Source organism: Nestor notabilis, unplaced genomic scaffold (assembly GCF_000696875.1).
Source record: "Nestor notabilis isolate BGI_N333 unplaced genomic scaffold, ASM69687v1 scaffold853, whole genome shotgun sequence".
In the NCBI taxonomy this organism is placed as follows: domain Eukaryota; kingdom Metazoa; phylum Chordata; class Aves; order Psittaciformes; family Psittacidae; genus Nestor; species Nestor notabilis.
Genome location: NW_009921266.1, coordinates 15,250 through 36,523, shown reverse-complemented (window position 1 = coordinate 36,523; position 21,274 = coordinate 15,250). Strand labels below are relative to the sequence as shown.

Below are 21,274 nucleotides of genomic sequence, written 5' to 3'. Positions count from 1 at the left end.
TTTTTTCTGCTACTTTGAAGGCAGGCTTGGTCTCATGTGTAAGACTTACAGATGAAAATAATTTAAATAAAAGACTTAAGTTCTAGATCTCTATTTTTAATGAGATTTGGTTACCTAAGGCACTTACCTCCACTTGAACATTTTCCTTAAGTCTTTTGGTATTTTATCTGAAACAATAAATTTGTAATATGTTTTACCTCTCTCTATCCAAAAGGTTTTAACAAAAGCTTAGTATAAAAAGCTGTAATTTATGACATCCTCTGTAACACACTTTGTTGATACTAGCACGCGTGGTTTTACAGGTATGTAGGTCTTTCCAGACCTGTATCCCAGTAGTTACAGCCTATCAAGAACCTCACTGTGTATGAGAATGATGGGCCAGTTATGACACACTGGAGAGGAGTTTTATTTTAAAGACTGATTGTTTCCAAGGCCCCTACAAAACAGAATTATAACCCTTTTATTACTGGTTTCCAGCAGACTGTAAATGGAATTGTCTAATGTGACCTACAAATCTATCAGTTATTCCCTTGAGTAGTATTTTCAAGTCTCAACTTAACTTTGAATTCCCCCATCGGCGTAGCGTGTCTTGGACTTGTGGAACTGGCTGTGCAGCAGCAGCTGCCAAATTTAGCTCATTGTCAACCCCTTGTTCTCCTGACCATATCATACCCCGTAGTGCCGAAATCTGACACTGGAAACACTGAGACTGAAAACAAAATTGCAGCCTTTAAAATGAAGTGCTTGTGCACAACAAACCCTTTGAAGAAGTATATCTTCCATAGCTAGCATCAGGTCCATGGCAGTTAGTAGTTACCTTGCCTTCACTGACACATCAGTTTGCAGCAGCAAGACTTATGTCTCCTAAAATGCATTTGCTCAAAATATATGCCAAAACAATTTCACAGACTGATTCAAATGTGAATCAAATGCTACCCTATGTGGTACTGGAAAATTTGAAAACTTTCATGTCTTTTCAGTGTCTTTGTAATTTGAAAATTTTACACTTAAGTGGGCTGGGATAAGCCTGGCTCAAGTGTTTCATATTATACTATGTCCCCTTCTCCATCTTCAGGCAGCCAATATTTTGCAAGCTGGATGTTGTTGATAATACCATACCATGCCAACTGGTAATCAGTAGCTCTTCAACAGTTACAGTACCACTGTAAAATGATGATAATATCCCAGTGAAACAGTTAGGAAAATTTTAGGCAGAGAAGTACTTGCATGAAGTTAGTCTTTGCTGAAGGTTGTGGGATGCAAGCCCAAACACTCACAAGCAGTGCTGCACCTACAGACTGTCAGGTCTTAGTTGCATTAATATTTCCAGACAGCTTCAGCACCTCCTGTAGCCACTGATTCCCAACTCTGAAACTTTTTTCCCCCAAATTAATAGCTCATGCTAATCTTGCATAATGATGGATTCCTTACCATCTTGTCTGGATACACCACACAGCTCATACTCTTAAGACAGCTTTGTCTTATTACATTTTCTAAAATTTTATTTTCTGAAATTTTTATTTTTTGCCTGGGTTCTTACCAGGCAAAAGTTTTCTTTGTTACAAAGTGATATGATGTCCAGTTAGTAAAAAAACAGACATACATTTGAAGGATGGTAGAGGGTTGCATAGTCTTGTAGTAACGTAAATAAGCTATCTACATTCTTATGTTTACATGGACAACTTATCCTAAGACAAAGTAAGGTATTCATGGTGAATACCTGTGAGCAGTAGTTTATCTCTCTGTAAAAATCTAGTGGCTACTACCTATATGAGCACATACTACCAAATAGCTCATTCACTGTGAGCCACATCCGATAGACTGCAGTGTAACTGGCTGAGCTGGTGAACTGAATTATTGGTCATCTCTTTGTATTGTTTAGGGGAGACTTTCAAAGGATTTTAAACAAATAGAAGTTCTATACCCAATTTCCACCACATTTCAGTGGGATTTGGGCCTCTCATATCTCTCCTGATTTTCACCCTGGAAGCCTTGTATCAGTGAAGCTAAATGACACGAATAGTTGTATTCTCCCATGAGCAGAACTTTCCAAAATCTGAGGAATGACATAAGGAAAGCATCTCAACTTAAACACCTTAAACAGTAGATAGTTACTCTAACTTGTTGTGCTCTTTTAGATATCAATGAATGCCTGAGCACCAACATGCCATGCCCAGCTGGACAGATATGTATTAACACTGATGGCTCATACACCTGCCAGCGAATGTCACCCAGCTGTGGCCGAGGTTATCATCTCAATGAAGATGGAACAAGATGTGTAGGTAAGTAACAGGAAGAAAAAACAGTTTGAAGAAAATAAATAACATCTACCATTTATGTTTACTGGTTTCTTGAATTTTGGCCAAATTTTTCACATTCCCACAGTCAGTTCTTGGTCCGGTCCTTCCTTGCGGCAGTCCTAACAAGTGAAGAATGACAAGTATCCACTTTCTGTCCTTCAAATAACTCATGAAACCCTATATATTCTGAAAAGAGGAGAAATTATAATCACCCCTCAAAAATGGCATTGTCTGTGACTATATTAGCGTATTGGAACAATGCTGTGTGGTCTTCTCAATACAGAAGTATAATACAAGGCCCACTTGATGTCTCACAGAAGCCATTCAAGTAATGTTGAAAGGGGTATATAGATGCCTTTGGGTGGCTTGTAACTAAGGTGACTTTTGCAAAGCGAGGTATTTTTGCACGTGTTTTCAATTTTTGTAAGTGGCTTATATCAAAGCACTACAAGGAAAACAGAAATATTTTAACATGTTGCTCTTCTCTCAACTTGCATGCTCAGAAGAGTACTTTCAACCACTTCTCTCATTTTTTTAGATGTGGATGAGTGCTCATCCTCTAATCAGCCTTGTGGAGAAGGACATGTTTGTATAAATGCCCCAGGCAATTACCGTTGTGAGTGCAAAACTGGCTATTCTTTTGATGTCATCAGTAGAACTTGCATTGGTAAGTTGCACCTATCGACTCAAATGCAGCCACGGCACTTTACAAAATGATCCTGTGTAAAGAATGTTGCTGCTCTCTGCATAACCTCTTTCATCTGAATACAAAATTGACTACTATATTATTTGGATAAATCTAATACCATATTAAAGAGCTGCTGATACTTCAAAGGAAGGTGTATTAGTATTGTCAACATGTTATCTGTTATCCTGTTAAAAGGTAAGATTATGAGAATGTGTGTAATGGTTTTCTGTGATATTTTTATATGTACCTACAGCGAAACATTCCTTTGTAAAATCAAAGCAACTATCTTCTTTATAGATCTAATTCAGTTATGCACTGGGGTGCTTCTAAATGAAATTTAGATCTGGAAAGTAAAAATCAAGCTTTTATGACCACATTCTTATCCAGACTACTACTGCAGTGAAGACAGCCAATATATATACATACCTCTCTATATAATTATCATTGCAGATATCAATGAATGCAGACGCTATCCAGGCCGCCTTTGTGCTCACAAGTGTGAGAATACTCCTGGTTCTTATTACTGCACTTGCACCATGGGATTCAAACTTTCAGCTGATGGCAGGTCATGTGAAGGTACAGCAGTCATATGCTTTGGCTATATAGTGTGAGATACGACTTACTTCTGTCTAGCTATTTCCAAATGATTTAGCTTGTCGGACTGCACTGGAATGGCATGAGAAATCATGTATTATCACGTGATAATCAGTGTGTTATCTCCAATTACATGAATGCTGTTAATCAAGGCCACTGTAGCCCACAGTTCAAATACATTGCCTGTAGGCTGGATCATGCAGAGATGTATAGGTCTGCATTTACTGCATTTTGAAGGGTGATCCAACTAGGTTGGACTCAAGACCTTTAAAACCAGCCTTGCTGATATCCAGATAGAAAAATGCAAGTGTGGTCTTGAAGACTTCCTCCAAGTCATGCACCTTGAATAGCACGGTGCAGACGAGCCTATACTGCTAGACCCTGTTGAGCATAATACACCCAAAGCCTCCTATTTCCAGCTTACTCAGTGACATGTACTCCCTCCTTTTTTAATGAAAAAAAGAAAATTGTCTTCCAAACTTTTGTCTTATTCCAGTAATAGGAGTGATGAATATAGCAAGATGTGCGGGCTCAGGTATATAATTTTGCATTTCAGATTTAAATGAGTGTGAGAGCAGCCCCTGTAGTCAAGAGTGTGCCAATGTGTATGGCTCCTATCAGTGTTACTGCCGCCGTGGCTTTCAGCTCAGTGACATAGATGGGATTTCATGTGAAGGTAAGTATTATCGTTTTGCAGATAGAGGATGAGTGACCATTTCTAATTCTAGCTATAACATACATGAACAATTCCATGTACCTGTAATTGTTTAATTTTAACATTTGGTGCTCTTTGACTTTCCTGTGAAACTGTATTTAATGAAGGTTTCCCACCCATGTCTTAGTTGAGAAATATTTCTGCTTGTCTGGTGTCAGTTTGTTGTTTACACTGATTTGTAGCTTGCATAATTTTGTAACTTAACTTGCCAGAAATGTGGTGTTGGGTTGTTGTTTTATTTTTTCCCTTAGGAACTAACAGAATTTCTAGTCTTTGGCAAGTGAAGATGCAAACACATCTTACATATGTAATATATAATATTACTAGGGAGTATTTTATATATTCTCTTTTTGTGGCTGGTTCTGAACTAATGTGTAAGTAGGTTCTCTTCAAATACAAGGAGGATGTGGGTGTGACCTTGTGGACAAGATCCTGAATTTGGGTTTAGGTCTACAGGACTTACTAGACAGTAAGACCATGGGGCAAAACACCTCATCTCAATTTTGTTTTTGTAAGAGCAAGGATAGAACTATTCCTCTCTGTCCCTTTTGTTAAGTACTATGATATACATCACTGTGAAGTGCTTTGCTCTTATGCATTTAGTTTGCCTCTTGGGCCCTTATATTGCTCTGAATTTTCTTCACACTTCCATTTATTCCTTATGGCCTTATATTGACTAAAGCCACGTCTATCTGATGATCTTAATCCTTGCCCAGCAATTAGAATAATGAAATAGATTTTGAAGCTTGCAGCAGGAACACTGTGCATGTGCACTTGGTTGAACGTCATGAACACATAGTAAAGTAGTTTTCTTCTTGCAGATATTGATGAATGTGCTTTACCTACTGGAGGGCATATCTGTTCCTATCGATGTATTAATATTCCTGGGAGCTTTCAATGTACTTGTCCCTCCACTGGTTACAGGTTGGCCCCCAATGCACGCAACTGCCAAGGTGAGTTCAGTAACTGCAGGAAGACCTAACTGGATTGTGGACTTCTGAAAAGTTCTAGCAAATTTTTATGCTTAAAAAGTTGCCTTTACCTACATCATTATAGGTAAAGCAGTAAAGATCAGCTTGAAATCTGAAGAAACCAATATTTTATAATATACTGTAAATTTCTGTTGTAAACTATAGAATGAAGTAGAGAATACTTTTTATAATAATATTACTAAAGAATTATAAAAGATTCTGGAGATTAAGGTTCCCATTGTGAAATGGTATGAGTTAGTTCAGCCATTAAAAGGAAGTATCATGTAAACATTTCAGCAAATGTTTAGGTCTTGTCCACTTAGTGGCACTGCTGCTCTTCCTTTTCCTGTTCTTGCCAGTTGTTTGGGTTAGTTTTCTTCTTTTATTTTCTCCTGCCCTCTTCTTCCAATCTCATAATAATGTTCAATTGCACCCCATATTCTGTAGTACCTAATGTGATACTTCCATCACCTAGCACCTGCAGGTATAGAGGAAAGTAGAGGAGAGGCATGTGTTTAATTCACCTTTTTCCCTTTGCAGATATTGATGAGTGTGTTGCAGAAAGCCATAACTGCTCTTTCAATGAGACCTGCTTTAACATCCAGGGGGGCTTTCGCTGTCTGTCTTTGGAATGTCCAGAAAATTACCGCAAGTCAGGAGATACGTAAGTACTTTGTTTTTCGAGGTTGAACAGTTTTTCTGGTGACATGATCTCCTCTATGTCATGCCACTGCCAACTGAATACAGAACAGATTCTAGCAAATACGTATTTTGTTGGTAGGCTTACCCTATGTTTTGCAAACACAGGATTTGTCCCTTTCTCATGCTCCTGTTTCAGTCTAAGAAAAAAGTTTTCCCTTAAAAAAGGCCAAGTGTCAGTGGTTTGCTTTATGATGGTATCTAGAGCCATAAGCAGATGTTCTCTTTCTGGCTACCTTGCAGGCAACCTGTTAGGAGGGCGATATTCAGCTTCAAATTCTGACTTCTATTTCCTTTCACATGTAGTCTTTCTTTACTATTACACTATTTCACTAGCACACAGTGAAAGAGCTCTTTTTAGGTCCCCCTCTGAAATCTTACCAGTGCTGTTGCAAAGTATTGCAAGAATGTCTTATATTTAGTACCATTTTTCCTCAGTTAAAAAAGTTGGGAACCCTAGGAAGGGTGGTATGTCAGCTTCTGCTCATGTTTGTGTCTCAAGCTAGCTCAAAGAAAGTCTATGCATTCTGGTGTTGGAAGTATGTGACAACTTCAGGAGGAGGCACAGCTGGCAGGTCATTTATGCTTATCAAATGCTGCTAGCAAAGTTGGGAAGTTGTTTCAGAATTTCAGTCTTCTAGCTAGAGTTTATGGCTGATGCAGATGGCTGCTTTTCCTCCCACCCTTTATGGCCACCTTGTACTCCAGTAATTCTTCTAAGGGTTGCTCCATGGTCCTCCACATGTGCCCCACACTCAGGTAAGTGTATCCTCCACCCACGAGGGAGGAAAACTGATAAAGCCCATTTGTCATCAGCTCACTATTGTTTTTCACAGTCAGTGTTCATATGCCCACCATCTTTTAGATAAAATTAAGTGCTCTGTGGCGCCTCTGTAGAATGATGCTAATGCTGATCTTCATCAGAGGGACTTTGTGGGGATTAGTTAGTTTCCGTTTAAACCTTAGTCTGTGAAATGCCATATAACTGGCACAACAAATGTAATTTATTGGAATGGTATAGAAGGAGTTCATGGTATAAAATCAGATATTTATAAAATATCCTTGTATTTTTACAAGTATCAATAAGAATTAAACTTTAAATCAATTTGTCAAATCAATAAACAAGCAGTACCTCATGATGCGGATGTTCTCTTTATTTGTAATATTGTGTGTTCATTTATATTCTAATTCAAAAAAAGTCATTTACAATGGGCTACTAAGCAGAATTAGTAGATTTCTACTCTTATGGACATCTCTGAGTTGCAAAGTTGAGTTTATAAAATATGCATCGTACACACACATTCTATTTCATCTTCTATCTTATCTATATTTTTATGCATATGTTGAAATTAATGACTATTTGAGATGGTAAGGCTCTTTTGGGGAAGTAGTAGAATGTCTGAATTGTTTTTCTGTATCTGGGTTGTTGAGGCCCTGTAATGGCTTACTCTGCCAAACTCAAACAGACTCACAGGGAGAGATTCTTCTGATGTGCTAGGGCTATAATTAGGCTATGAGTCAGACACAAATCCCATAGCTGCTCAGTGAAGTTCTAATTACTTTAATTCCTCGAGTTACTATCTTGTTGGATTTATTAGGTTTTTTCCCTCTCAACAGTTACAGACACAGCTACTAAATTTATTGTAAAAAATGTGTTTGCATAAACCAAAAAGAATATGAATTCATTATCTTTATTGCAAAATGTTCAAGTTAGTTAGTTCAATGGGGAGATGGGTACTCTCATGCTTAGCCAGTACATGAGTATTATACCAACATGGTATAAACTTAAACATGGTTAAACTTAAACAGGGGAAGTTCAGGGCAGGTATAAGGAAGAAGTTCTTTACCATGAGGGTGGTGAGGCACTGGAACAGGTTGCCTAAAGAAGTGGTAAATGCTCCAACCCTGGCAGTGTTCAAGGCCAGGTTGGACAGAGCCTTGTGTGACATGGTCTAGGGTGAGGCGTTCCTGCCCATGGCATGAGGGTTGGAACTAGATGATCTTAAGGTCTTTTCCCACCCAAACCATTCTATGATCCTATGATTCTGTGACAGAATCAGGGTTTATGTATTGGGTTACCTTGTGCCCACTGAGGAATAGTTTGATAAGACAACTCTTTAGCACTCTTTTAACATCCAAACAAATGTACGTATTCTTGAAATTATTTTTTTTTGCATATATAACCCACCATAACTGATAGATATCGTATGTTCATTAACTTTTGCATGATAATGACACTAAATCACTTTTTTATCCAACCTTGTGCTAGAACTCTGAAATCAAAATAGTTAGCTTCTCATAACATCGTACTTAATAGAGATACCATTTTCCTCTTTTTATTCAAAACACATTCCAGTTTCACCAACTTGGCACATCGTAAGAAAGACAACACATTTTCTATTCCCATCCAGTTGTCACCGTATGGGATTTTTTACCCTATTCTCCAGGATTTTCTTTGGAACAGCTATAATTTAATAGGCCTCAGTCCTATGAATCCGAGTTTGTTCATTCTTATTTTTCCTGAAAACTGTTACGTAGAAGCAACAGTCCTCAGTGATCCAGAAGCTTCCTTACCTAATACCCTTAAAGCAGATATTTTTGCATGGTGGCTGTTGCAGTGGTGATTGTCATCAGGTGAAGTAATTGTAGAATCATCCCATGTCAACGGCTGAAAGCTCAGGATGCTGTATAGATACTCTGAGCTTCAGGAAGAAAAAGCCTGTGTAGCCTTCCCCAGAAACCAGCAAAGTGCTTGGCATATCCTGATCCCTAATTGTAACAATTTTCTTGAAGGTCTTATCTGTTTTGCTTATATTCTGCTGGGTTGTTTTTTTTTTGTTTTTTTTTGCCTTGATCAGCCTTTAGGCTTGGTATTTTTCCAAGGATAATTAAGATCTACTGCTGCTCACAATAGAACTTAACTTGCTCTACTGCCTTGCCAAACCTTTTTTGTTTTCAATTGCATAACAATTAAATTCTCTTTATGCGACACTGAAGTCTAACATTTAAAATATCTAAGCCAAGAAAAATAGTAGAAAAGATAAAGAAGTGGTTATGGCGGTGTGTCAGAAATGTGTGCTGCATTGAGCCAGACTGGGAAGTATTTTTATATTCTAGACATGTCTGCGTGTTATTAAGATTACCTGTCGCTTCTTATTACTGGGACCTGGTTTTAACTGCTTAGAATTTTGCCAAAACATAACCAATGGTGAAATTTCACATGCCAAGTATCTGATTTGAGCTCAAGTTTTGGCAAATTTCAGCAAAAGCAGTTCACTCATTTCCAGGAACAAGCACAGGGAAAAACACAGTGTTTTGTGTGTTTAAGACAAAAGCAACAAAAAATTGTCTTCTGATTTATCAGACCTGAGCTTCTTGTCCCTCTTTAAAGCAGTATAAAAAGTGCAGGTACCACCTTTACAGACTGGCTGAGCCTGCCACAGGAAAGGAGCTTGATTTTCCCCATAATGTCAGCTCCTATCTGACCTGGGCCAGGTGCTGCCAGAGCCTGTTTCTTCTGTGCTTTCAAAGACCACCCAGATCCATGGATAAGAAAGCTGTTTCTAGCATGGGTGAGAGAAGAGCCAACTTGGTAAGAAGGAAAGGTGTACTTAGGGATAAGGAAGCTGAATGTAGGGAGGGAAGGATCTGAAAGTATGACCAGATAAAGAGAATGAACCTGGGTGATGCTTGAGGAGTAGAAGGTAAAATTGGATAAAAATTTTAGAGACAAGGGAGAAATAAATCACAGGAGTCAAGAGCTTATGATTTTCACAGGAGTCAAGAGCCAGATTTGGATGAAGATGTCAGAACAAAGAATAGTTTGGGGTGGCTGCATAAAGATCCTGAGGGAAGTGGTGTATGCTTTGGGACTAGAGCTGTGAGCTGGAAGCTGACAGAACCAAGTGTGAGCAAGGGGAGGGTGAAGCAAGAAGAGGAGGATTGGTTGAGAAGACAGTCCTGGTGAGAAATGTTTGAGTGAGCAGGAAGGGTAGTAGGCAAGGAAGGGGGGTAAGAAGAAGGAGCCAGGCTGGGAAGGACAGATGAAGGAGACAAGGATAGGACATAAAGGCTCAGTGCTGAGGGCAAAATGAAGATGGGTCTGTCTCTTCTATGGCTTGAAAACTCCTTGAGACTTTCCAGCTCCGGACAGGAGGGATACGCAGGGTTGTCCATCCTGTCTGCTGTACTGCTGAATACGGTATTCCTGTGTGGGCCTGAAGTGGAACTCCAGATTCTTCTCTGCTTAAGAAATATCTGTGAAAACCAACTATCAGCTGGTTTTATTTCCTTTAAGTTCTGGTCTAAGACAAAACCCACCTTCTCTACACAGCTGCTCTATTAACATCAATGTAAAAATCCATGATGTGGTGATACAGCCTGGCTTATGGTTCACCTGGGCCTCAAGGTATGGTGCAACCTACTGAAAAGAAATACAGATTAATGATAGCATGAGCAAGTGCCTTTGTAATGGAGTATATTGTAGGAGTTCTGGAAGGTTGTTATAGCTCTGGAAATTCTACAGGGTTGAATTTCAGAGATGCGTAGTGTACAGTTTGGTAATAAGACTTGCTTAGTTGTTCAGCATGTTGTGATGGTTTCCATGTATGAAGTAAATTACAAAGCCATAACTCCTGCTAATAAAAACTTCTTGTCTCTTCAACACATGAGGAATTGTTGCATACCACTCAACTCTTTTGGGCACAAAGGAGTGAAAGCCATCCTCAGAAATTAGCAGGAGGGAAGGCAGAAAATATTTTCTCCTTATTTCTCCATTAGGAAATGTTGTATTCATTATCTAAAATGGAATCTCTCTAGTTTTGGTAGTTTTCCTTTATGAGTAACCAGTGTTTTGTATATGAAATTCAAACTATGAGTAATTGTTTGAAACCAGTATTTCAGCCACAAAATCAAATGTAAGAGAACAGAGTAGCGAGTGAGCTAAAATAATCAGGAACAAATTCAGGAAAAAGTGTTTAGCAGCAGCATGTGCTTACTTTTCTAGCTCATGTGCTTAATTGCAGACCTATGCAAAGATGTATATAAATCCACCCCACTGCAAAGCAGTGCATGTTTTACTTGCGCCCCAGGTTGGGTTTTTCTGTTAGCATCTTGCTGCCTCCTCAGCACTCCTTCTCTCGCTGGGTTCCCTGTGCTCTCTCCCACAGCGACACGGCGTGGTGGCAGGGTATGGTGGCTGTACGGCCAGCTCATCCGTCCTGAGATGCCACGGAGCTGGAGCAGCACTCCGGGTCTTGGGCTGCTCGCTCACTAGCAGTAGGTTGTTGGATTCCCTTGTCTTATGATTTTCTTCTGCACACTGAAGGGAAGCATTTAAATAAGGTCTAAAGAGTACACTGGGATTTAAATGGTCACTGCTTATTGCCTTTGTGGTGCCTGACCCCAGAATGAACTCCAGCTCTTGAAAGCAATAATATTTGCTATCTCTCCTTTGTGGTTATTTGACGAAACAATGAGTGAACAGTAACTAAACCTATAAAGAAGTGTGCAGTGTGTAGTGTGCTCCATGAAAGAATATGAATGATGAATTCTGAATAATTCTAGCTTCTAGCTGCAGGCACTTTTGTCTCCACAAGTAACTTTTCAAATCAGGACATTCTCCTATTTCAGAAAGTTGTTATTAGGAATCTGGAAGCTTTGGGGTTCTGTTCTCTTAAAAAATCTAACTATTATTATAAAATGTATTTTACTTTTATAAAAGAATAAATCAGGGCATCTTTATGAGAATGTAAGTACTCATGAGCAGGTACATGATTCCAAAAAGATTTACATGAAGAAAACATTTCCAACTAAGAAATTAACTGTCTTGACTTGCTTCATGATTTCAGCAAAACTCTCTTTAGTGGAGTTATTGATGACATTTCAGAAAAGAATGCAGAACTTGCTATACCTGAAAATATTCCAGGAGTATCCACACCTAATTAGCTGGTCATCCTGTGAAGACTTGTGCATGCTCTTTACACACATGAATAAAATTAAGAATGCATTTAAGTCTTCAAAGAATTGCTTCGTACTTTCATTTGCAAGTGGTATTAAAAGAAAATATGGAACACATTAACTGAAGAACCAAGGGTGCTTTTAACTACTCTTTTTGAAAGTGCTTATTTTGCGTATAATGAAAAGTTCCTGGAATTCAGGTCACGATGCACTGGCAACAAAGTGGGGCTTGCTTATGAGCTACAGTTCTGTTGATACCAGATACTCCTGATAGGAGCTCTATTTCATAGGTCAAAATAAAATAAATGAAATGGGCACTCATATTTCCTTGAGGTAGTAAGAAGCAAGCCAGGCTTTCATGCTGGAGCATTTGTTAGTAAAAAAGTGAGTAAATAGTCTAGGTTCTAAAGCCTCAGCCTGTGAACTTAATATTGCTTTTGAGTAGAGGCTCTTGTACATAATTTAATTGAGTCATAGTTGTGCATGAGGCAAGTTTTGAGCACAACCTCATCATCCCCAAATTTTGCTAAGTCAACATCCAGGTGAGATCATCATGTCTACTTCTACTTCCATGCACTTGAGAGGATGTTCACCACAACTTGAATGTGGTGTTGGGCATATCTTTAATCTGAAATTCATATAAAATCTCCTTGTATGCAATTCTTCAAACCCATGGTATCATGACATGTCAGATCTCCTTTAATGTGCTGGTAGACTACAACATTCTTTAATAGCAGTGACTTTCATGCTCATACCTGTCTGTGCCATAGTCTACTGGATAAACTTCACAGTTCTCAGTAACAGAAAGGGAGGAGATTGCTCTCTCCATGCAAATCATGATTTCTAGTGCTGATGTTTGTTGTTCACTTTCAGCCTGTGTGGGAGATTTCTTCTTAGGTCCCTGGATTTTTCACTGTAATACAATGCTTTGTGATAAGGGAAAGAAACAGCAAAGGGCAACTTTCTTACTCCCCAGCATCATTCCTGTAACACAAGGCTGCATAAAAGTAGACTGAATGTGTAGGTCACATGCTGGAGACATCAGGCTGTTGGATCTTGCTTTCAGTGCTTTCCTAGATGAGTGTTAAGACTGAAGCATGTTGGCTCTCCTGGTAGCACAGAGGAATACTGTGCCAAATCAAGAGGAGTAAGGTTTTCCTTCAAAGTCAATAAACCTTAACATACATGCAGTGTTGGAAAAAGGTTTTACATTGCTCTGTATGCTGTTGGATGATGAACATACATAGTGCAGTATCTAAAGTGCCTCTTCTGTCTCAGAAAGACTGACTCTTTATATATTTGTGGTTTTCAAAATACTTTGCTTAGTCTTAAAATCCAGCCAGACATGCCAAGTAGGACACTGTCAACTCACTAACCACTTAGGAACTCTTCCTTTATTTAACATATGTCCAATCAACAAAAGAATAAACCTGGGGGAGGGGAGAGGCAATGTTCTTCCTGGGAAGAGCCTAGCTGATCTAAATGCAAATAATCTCTCGCCCACATTGAGGTGCCAGACTCAATCCATCTGTGCGTGCAAATAAAAGGCAGCACTTTGAAAATGGCAACGCTTCTCCAAAAGCACCTGCTTTTGTTCATCCTTATTTAATGAATGCCCATTTACAATATGACTGAGGTGCCAGGCTAGAAGAATGGATACAATATGCAAATCAAGATATCTTTTCCCACCCCCACTGCCCTTGCTCTCCTATCACGCTTGCTAAATGTACGCTAATCTTCCTCTTGTCTTGTGTTCTCACTTTTCTTGCAGTCGCTGTGAGCGCTTGCCTTGTAATGAAAATAAGGAGTGCCAGAGCCTGCCTCTGAGAATAACCTACTATCACCTCTCTTTTCCTACCAACATCCAAGTACCCACCGACATTTTCCGCATGGGCCCTTCCAATGCTGTCCCTGGGGATAAAATTCTGCTGTCCATCATCAGCGGGAACCAGGAGGGGTTTTTCACCACAAAAAAAGTGAACAACCACAGTGGCATTGTGGTCATGCAGCGGCAAATCACAGAGCCCAGAGACCTTCTTCTGACAATTCAAATGCAACTTTTCCGTCATGGAACTGTCAACACATTTATTGCCAAACTTTTTATCTTTGTCTCTGCACAGCTTTGATCCCTAACTTACAGGCATCATTGGCTACCTTTTCTCTTTTAAGAGTAGCTTTTATTTCCCAATTTTAATAAAGTTTTAGTTCATCTGTTGCATGCTGCACTTGCATTTTATTTGCCATCATCATTACGGTTCTCCACTTTCTCTCATAACTGAACGTCTCAGTTTGGGGAGATTCTTACATGTACTCTGCATCATTATAAAAAGCAGAAACAGGTGTCCAAGAGCTTATTGCCTGAGTATACTGAGGACTGAAAACCATTCATTTACAGCAGTGGAGTTAGGCTCATGTGATGATACACAGCCGCATATGTTTAGGTCTAAATTTTTGAAACAAAATAGGTATGTAATTTGAGCTGTCTCAACTGAGACATCTTTAGAGAGTTCCATCACTTCCAGGGCAAATTTTTGGTGCATCTGCTGAAAATCTATTACAAGGACGTAACTTAGGCCCTCAGGACCTCAGAAGTGCCCCAGTACACAAGTGGCTTTGAAAATGATTCTCAAGCTGCACCAGTTATCATTGCTCTGTTGGAGCCAGTGAGTTTGTGCTGATTCCCACCAGCTACAGATCCCAGTTCTAACTTTTAAAGATGGTACAAAAGAGAATCTCTTCTAAAGAACATTTATTTTTGAGATTTTTCATCTTCTTTTCTGTGGAATTTCCACTGAATTGAAAAACTAGTGATGGGAAAACAGCAGTGAAATTCCTAACAGCACTAAGCTACTAGCAGAGAGCTCCTTTTTATTTCACAGGCAATATCCTGAGACGTGTCTACAGGAACATTTGAAAAAGATATTTAGCTGGACTTCTGTGTCAAAGCTGATAAATATTTAATATTAAAGACTTTACCCACCATCACTACCCAAAAAATCCCAACCAAGCCCTAGTAGCCCTGAAAGATCTACCAGAATTCCAATATCCAAGTCTTTCTTCCTTTATTTCTACAACTTTCTTCATTCACCTCTATGCAATCAAGAATACAACTGGAATTTCTTCAGAATTCTTTTGTTTTGTGAGCTGGAAAAGGTTTTATTTTACTTTTCAGTCCTTGTATTAGCAAATATTAAAAGCTCAGTCCCAGAGGTATTATCTAAAAATCAGTATTCTTTACACAGTCCTGGGCTCAGATATCCTTGTTGCCTGGTACATAGGCAGAATAGCCAGTCCATAGATGAAGAACAATCCACATTTGAAAAAAAAAAGTGCTTCACCAAATAAATACAGAAGACACGGGCAAGGTACAAGGTTAGAAACTGCAAACATTCTAAGCCAAGATCACAAGCCTTAATCACCTGAACACAAGGAATTACTCTATTAGCTGCAAGCTGCAGGCTTTTGGGCTCATCATCAGCCAAGGACTAGATTGGGGCATGATCACAGCACTCTGCCAGAGTATTACATGTTCCCTAAGGCAAAGTTTATCCCAGCTGGCTGACAGGAGTTCAAGTCTCATGGGGAATGCCAATGTTTAATAAGTCTGTTGACACATACTTATAAAGCTGCCAGAAGTTGCCAGTGGGGATAGAGTCCTAGTTTTAAATATTGAAAGCACAAGCCCATGCTACTTGAACTAATGGGGTTTCTTACTGCCACAGAAGATGCTTGTATATAAATGCCTTCTGGCTACCAGTTCATTATGAGGCTCTAATTAAGTAGGATAAAGATTCAAAAATAAAATCAATTTTTGCAAGCATTAATATATATTTGGCAGGAAAAGAAGCGAGTGTGAGAATTTGGCCCTCAGTATTGTAAAATGTTACCATATTAATTGTATTTAGCAAGTAATTCAAGAGGATGCAGCTCAGATTCTCCTGTATTAGGTGCTTTAATGCTGCAGTGTGTCTAGAACTTTCAAGAACATGTATGTAATTACGTAGTGTCATTTTTGTGCGTGGTTCTTTCCAAATGAAAATGAAATCACACCTCCTGGTCCAAAGAACTTACTAATTGAATCCAAGAGAGAATATGAAAAGAATTACACCAGGACCCAAGAAAAAAGGAAAAACTATGTTCACGAGAGGATTATTTGCAAAATAATCAGAGCAACTGTGCTGTTTCTTAACTTTTTTCTCTTTTAAATGAAAAAGGCCTGGAAAAGGCACCAGCTCCAGAGCTGCAATTTTTGTTGGAGGGGGAAAACTTGAAGCAAAGATTTAAATAAAGACATTTCTCAACACTTAGGAAGAAACTTCTGTCACTCGCAGTCCCTACTATAGAAGGACATAAGCAGAAAGAAAAATGTCAGCTAATCAGAAGATCAAATGTAAAGATGATGTGTAAGGGTAAAATTAGAAAGTATTTTGAGATCAGAGCACATTATTAATAGCAAATAACAGGATTTGAAATAGATTCTAGTCAAAGAAATTGCTCCAGAAGATGTCTAAAAATGGGACATCGAAGCAGTGAGAGAACAAAGTGTTACCCAACTGTACTTTGGATATGCTGAAGCAATTAGCAGGGATATCAAAAGAAAGGTGATCAGAGAATGAATATTTAGGCAGAAGAAAATGAAAGCACAAACTCAAATTTAGTAGTATGGACAGATCATGCAAAAAAGAAAAAGGTTGTGGGATCTGTAAGAGGAGAGAGAAATGGTGCAAAGAAAAACAATAGAGCTGACAAGCATTTGTCTGTAACATGTATGGTTACAAGCTGGATGGATCTAGAAACTAGTTTTAGTCAGGAACTAACACAAATCACTTGTGATCATTGTGATCCTCCATTTCAGTATGCAGGGTACCTAATTCTGCTTTACCTCCATTTCAGTATGCAGGGTACCTAATTCTGCTTTACTTCAGTGAATCAGGAGTGAGAATTATGAATGTAAGTCTTAGGACTTCATCTTAAATTCCTGGCTCTGTTGGATGAGAATTTCAGAAATGTTTGTATTTGCCCAATTTTCTTCCAGCTGAAGGCAAGAGTAAAGCTTCCTTTTCTTCCCAGGAAGGAGCAAAGGCAAGCCAACACTGAGTGCCTCAGGCACTCCCACCAGTGTTTCTGCATATAAATTCATTATCTCAATACAACTACGAAAATTTAGTATGCTGTATGTATTGTACCAATAGTACTTAATTAGTAACAATGTTCCAACATGACTTATGCAAGCTACTGTTTATTGGTGTCCCTAAAATCTTTAGATGATGCTCTAGTTATTAATTGTGTTATGTAATGCAAGGAGAAAAAATTTTACGGAACTTTTCCAGAATTTGTAAACATGTTACTGGAAGTAAAACCAGGCTGACTTGGCTCTTGTGACCCCAGCTCAGCAGGATCCTGAGGAAAGATGCAATGTTTGTTTGTATGGCTGTATAGATGTAAATGTCTACTAAAGTCCTTGATATGCAACCAGGGGGGAAAAAAAGGGGAGAGAGGGAAACAAACATGAGTGATGCACATTTTGCCTCAATTCTATTTGTTATGTATTTTGAAAGAGACTGTATTATGATGGAACTAGACCATGTAATTTAGCTGATCCTTATTTCACAAACATGAGGGTCAGCTAGCTGAAAGTCCTTTCTTAACTTGGCAGCTGAGGTTTAAAATAAGGGAATGGAATCTTTTACTGTAGGTCAGACTATTAAGTCCATATATCCATAATTAATTTGTACTGAAAGGATCAGCATGAAGCATTTCAGCAGAAAGCCCTATTCTGTTCTCTGTGAGATGTCTAGGAAATAACAAAATTTTGTACCCAGGTAACAGTGGGAAGTAAAAGGTCTCTCCTGGCCTCTATCTCCTGGCCAGTCTCAAAACATGAGCTGCAGAGTGAGAACAAGCTGGACTCATTTGGTGTAAATTAAGGCAGCTTCATTGCCTTCCAGTGGACTACACAAGTTCACATCTGCTGAAGCATGATTTCCTTAATGTTGATTCATGTTTTCTCTTATTTTAGCTTCATAATATATCAGCTTGTTTGACTTTGTTTTCTTTGATGAGCAAATGTGGGTAGCATGTAATAAGAAGTTACTGATCTATTTATTATTAATATAGCCATAAAGTCCCTTTGAACATCTGAAAAAAGATGGCTTGTAGGTGTGGACTTGGGTAACACATCTTGACAAAAGCAAGACCCATTTGTTTCTAGATGTATCTGACAAACTAAAGCTTCCATTTTTGTTTCCCTTTTACTCAGTGAATTTTTCTTCCTTTTAATCTTTTAATTCCCCCCCTCTGACACTGCAGTCTTTTCTTTTTTCCACTTAGAAATATGAAGAAATGGGTAGGTCAAAGTTGAGATCATTTGTGGGGCTTAGTCACATTGTAAGTCCCAGCATAGCCCTTTCATGTCTCATGAGCACAGACTGGGTATTGTGTGAAGTTCTTGAACTGTAAGTGACTTTAAATTCACTCTAGTGGACAAGGGTGAGAAGTCATCATTTAACTTTTAATAGACTTTCAAGGACGAATGAGCAGCTGGTTGAGATGGAATATGAAATGACCCTTACCATTTCCCCAAACTCAGAATTCAATCTTTGAGGTTTTAAATAACGTGGTTAACTTTTTCCCTCTCCCAGTTTCCATTCCTCTCTGTTTCCTCAGTTTAGATGGAAAGAGAGCATGTGGAAAAAAAAAAAAAATACTTCAGAGAAGCTTTTCTAGCTCTTTTTGCACTGAAAATTGTGGAAGAAAGTTGGCCTTTCAGATGTATCCTGCCAGATTGCCAGAGTGGGAAGTGTTTCTTCTTTATATGGCTGATATCACATGGAGTGCAAAAAGGCTTGTGCAAATAAGTGCAGCTCCACTGAAATCAGTGAGACCATGCCAGTACAGTGCAGCTGAACATCTGGGCCTAGTTGTTTGGTCCTGTTTGTACTTGGGAAGAGATTTTGCATGTCATCTTATGCTCTACAGTTCTCCCTGTTTTCTCATGTCCAGCTTGAAGGACTGGGTTTGAGGGAGTTTTGACCTCAACTCTTAGCCAAGCCAAGTTTTTCAGTGATCCAGCAGTTCTGATGATCTGCATATGTCTCAGCTTTTGAGGTGAATTATATCTATCAATTATAGTTTCTAGCTCCCCACATGGCAAAATACAAAGAAGTAAATTAATTTTCAGAATATATATGCATATCTCTCTCTCATTTCTCCTAGCGTCAGACTTGAAAAGACAGATACTATCCGCTGCATTAAGTCTTGTCGACCTAATGATGTCAACTGTGTGTTGGATCCAGTCCACACAATTTCCCACACTGTCATTTCTCTGCCCACATTCAGAGAATTTACAAGACCTGAAGGTAAGTGGTTTGTTCCTTGTTCCATTTAATAGACTACAACATATAAAACCTCCACCGGAAATCATTGCCTAAAGCCAGACTAGCTACCAGTGCAGTGAAATGTTTGCACAGTTCCAAATTATAGTGTACTACTCATTTAATTAAACCCTTCAATATCCAGGAGTTTTAATTTTATGGGGCAGAGAAAGTCATTCCGAGGTCTAACTCATATAGCTCCCCAGGAAAGGAAATACTGAGTCTGAATTCCCAGGTACCACATTTACTCACATAATAGCCATGTGCCCTATGACTTGTTTTTTCCCTTTTTGCAGATTTTGCTATAGGAGGTAGGTACTCATTATATTCCTTTCATCTGTTTATGGTCTGTTGTTCACTGTTGACAGGTGACTTGTTCCAAAAATATAGCCTTTATCTACATTCAAACATTAATCACAAAGTACATGCTATTGAATATACTGTCTAGTACTGTAGTTCGCTAATTTTTGACCTATGAAATAAAAAAGTGTTTTTTTCTAAAATATAGAATAAAGGAAGGGAAATTTCAAGGGCTGGGCAGGAAGATTCTAAGCTAGGATTCTCAAAAAGTATCCAAGTGAGTATCTGTCCAGTCATCTGAAGTGAATTTTCCAGACACAGATGCTGCACTCTCATGGCCACTCATGTATTTCTTTAGTTCTTTCAGCCTCTACAGCACCTACAAGTTTTTAAGTCCTGCAGTTTCATAAGAATTGCACTCACTTTGCTTAGTTTGCATACATACATACATACATACAGATCAAGAGCCAGCTTTTGCTGCTTGGCATTTGAATTCACTTTCTGGCAGCTTCACTGTGGATTGTGTACACATTCATAGGTGGGATGACTGCCTTTAGCCCTGTTTCTCTCTAGGATGAACCACTCAGCAACTTGCTGTGTGGCGCAGACAGAGGGAGAAGAAGTGGCAGAGGAAAGGAGGATTATTTTGGAGGGGTTTTTAAAGAACTTAAATCTATTTCTGATGCATGCAGAGTCTCATCCTTGCTATGTCATAAAGTTGTCCTAAAAGAAAACAAAAGTTGATTCTTCCCTTCTGTACTAGGCAAAAGGAGTAGGGCAAGAGAAGTCCCAATCCTTGTTCTTATAGGAACAATTTAACCACCAATAACTTAGCGGTGTAGACCTGCTATAGATTGCATCAGGCCTGTTTCAGGGCTTGGCTGGCCCTACTTCACAGGGAGCGGAGGAATGCCCCATAGCCAACTTCTACTCCCATACACGCCCCTTCAGCTTCACCAGGTGTACTGGCAGCAGAGCTAAGGATTTGGCCCAGGATGCTTCCCAAACTGTTCCCTCACTAGTCCATCCTTACGATTTAATAAAAAGAGATGAGACCTAGCAATCTGAGAGTACTGCTGAAGCCTAGGAGACGTTCCTAAACTGTAATCCAGTGCATGGCCTTGGGTGAATTCTTACAGCCCCATGGTTTAGTTTCATCATCAGTAGAGCAAGGATAATAATGAGAATAATAATACTTATCCCCCTCACAAAGGACTAAGTAATACTCTTTTTTTTTTTTTTTTTTTTAACCTAAACCCCTTTTCCAATATTCAAAAGGGCTCTAATTTGTAATGGGAATACTTTAACTGCCTAAAGGAATCAGAGTTCAGGGGTTTATACATTTGGTCCCCCTTCCCTGCCCACCCTGTGGTTCCTCAGTGTTGTCCTCTTTTGGACTTTGGAAGTCTGCCTGGTTTCCAAGAGTTGTCTTTCTGGACTCTAAAAGTAATAGTGTTTTGGCTTCAGGGATTCTTGGATGGTGCAGAAGAAGAAAATAAATCTGTTCGAACCCTCTCTTCCCCCAGAGCTTCTTTCTTTCCGTTTTAAAGGACAAACTGAGAGTGGTGGGAGAGGGGGTTGCCCTCCACCAGCTTTGAGGACAAGTCATTTTGGATCAAATTCTGCCAGGTTGTTCAGTGATGCTTTCAAATACTTCTCAGTACACTCTGTGACAC

At 39.0% G+C, this 21,274-nt stretch overlaps 1 protein-coding gene across 1 annotated transcript in view; it reads left to right on the top strand.

Moving 5' to 3' along the window:
- Positions 1–21,274, top strand: part of FBLN1 (fibulin 1) — a gene marked incomplete at its 3' end in the record, with an annotated part of 43,688 nt that overhangs the window by 22,236 nt on the left and 178 nt on the right. Inside the window, exons 8-14 of the mRNA XM_010011061.1 lie at positions 2,139–2,282; positions 2,839–2,967; positions 3,439–3,564; positions 4,139–4,258; positions 5,119–5,250; positions 5,809–5,932; positions 19,147–19,283. Of these exons, the coding sequence (XP_010009363.1) occupies positions 2,139–2,282; positions 2,839–2,967; positions 3,439–3,564; positions 4,139–4,258; positions 5,119–5,250; positions 5,809–5,932; positions 19,147–19,283 (912 nt within the window). The remainder of the gene's footprint in view (positions 1–2,138; positions 2,283–2,838; positions 2,968–3,438; positions 3,565–4,138; positions 4,259–5,118; positions 5,251–5,808; positions 5,933–19,146; positions 19,284–21,274) is intronic.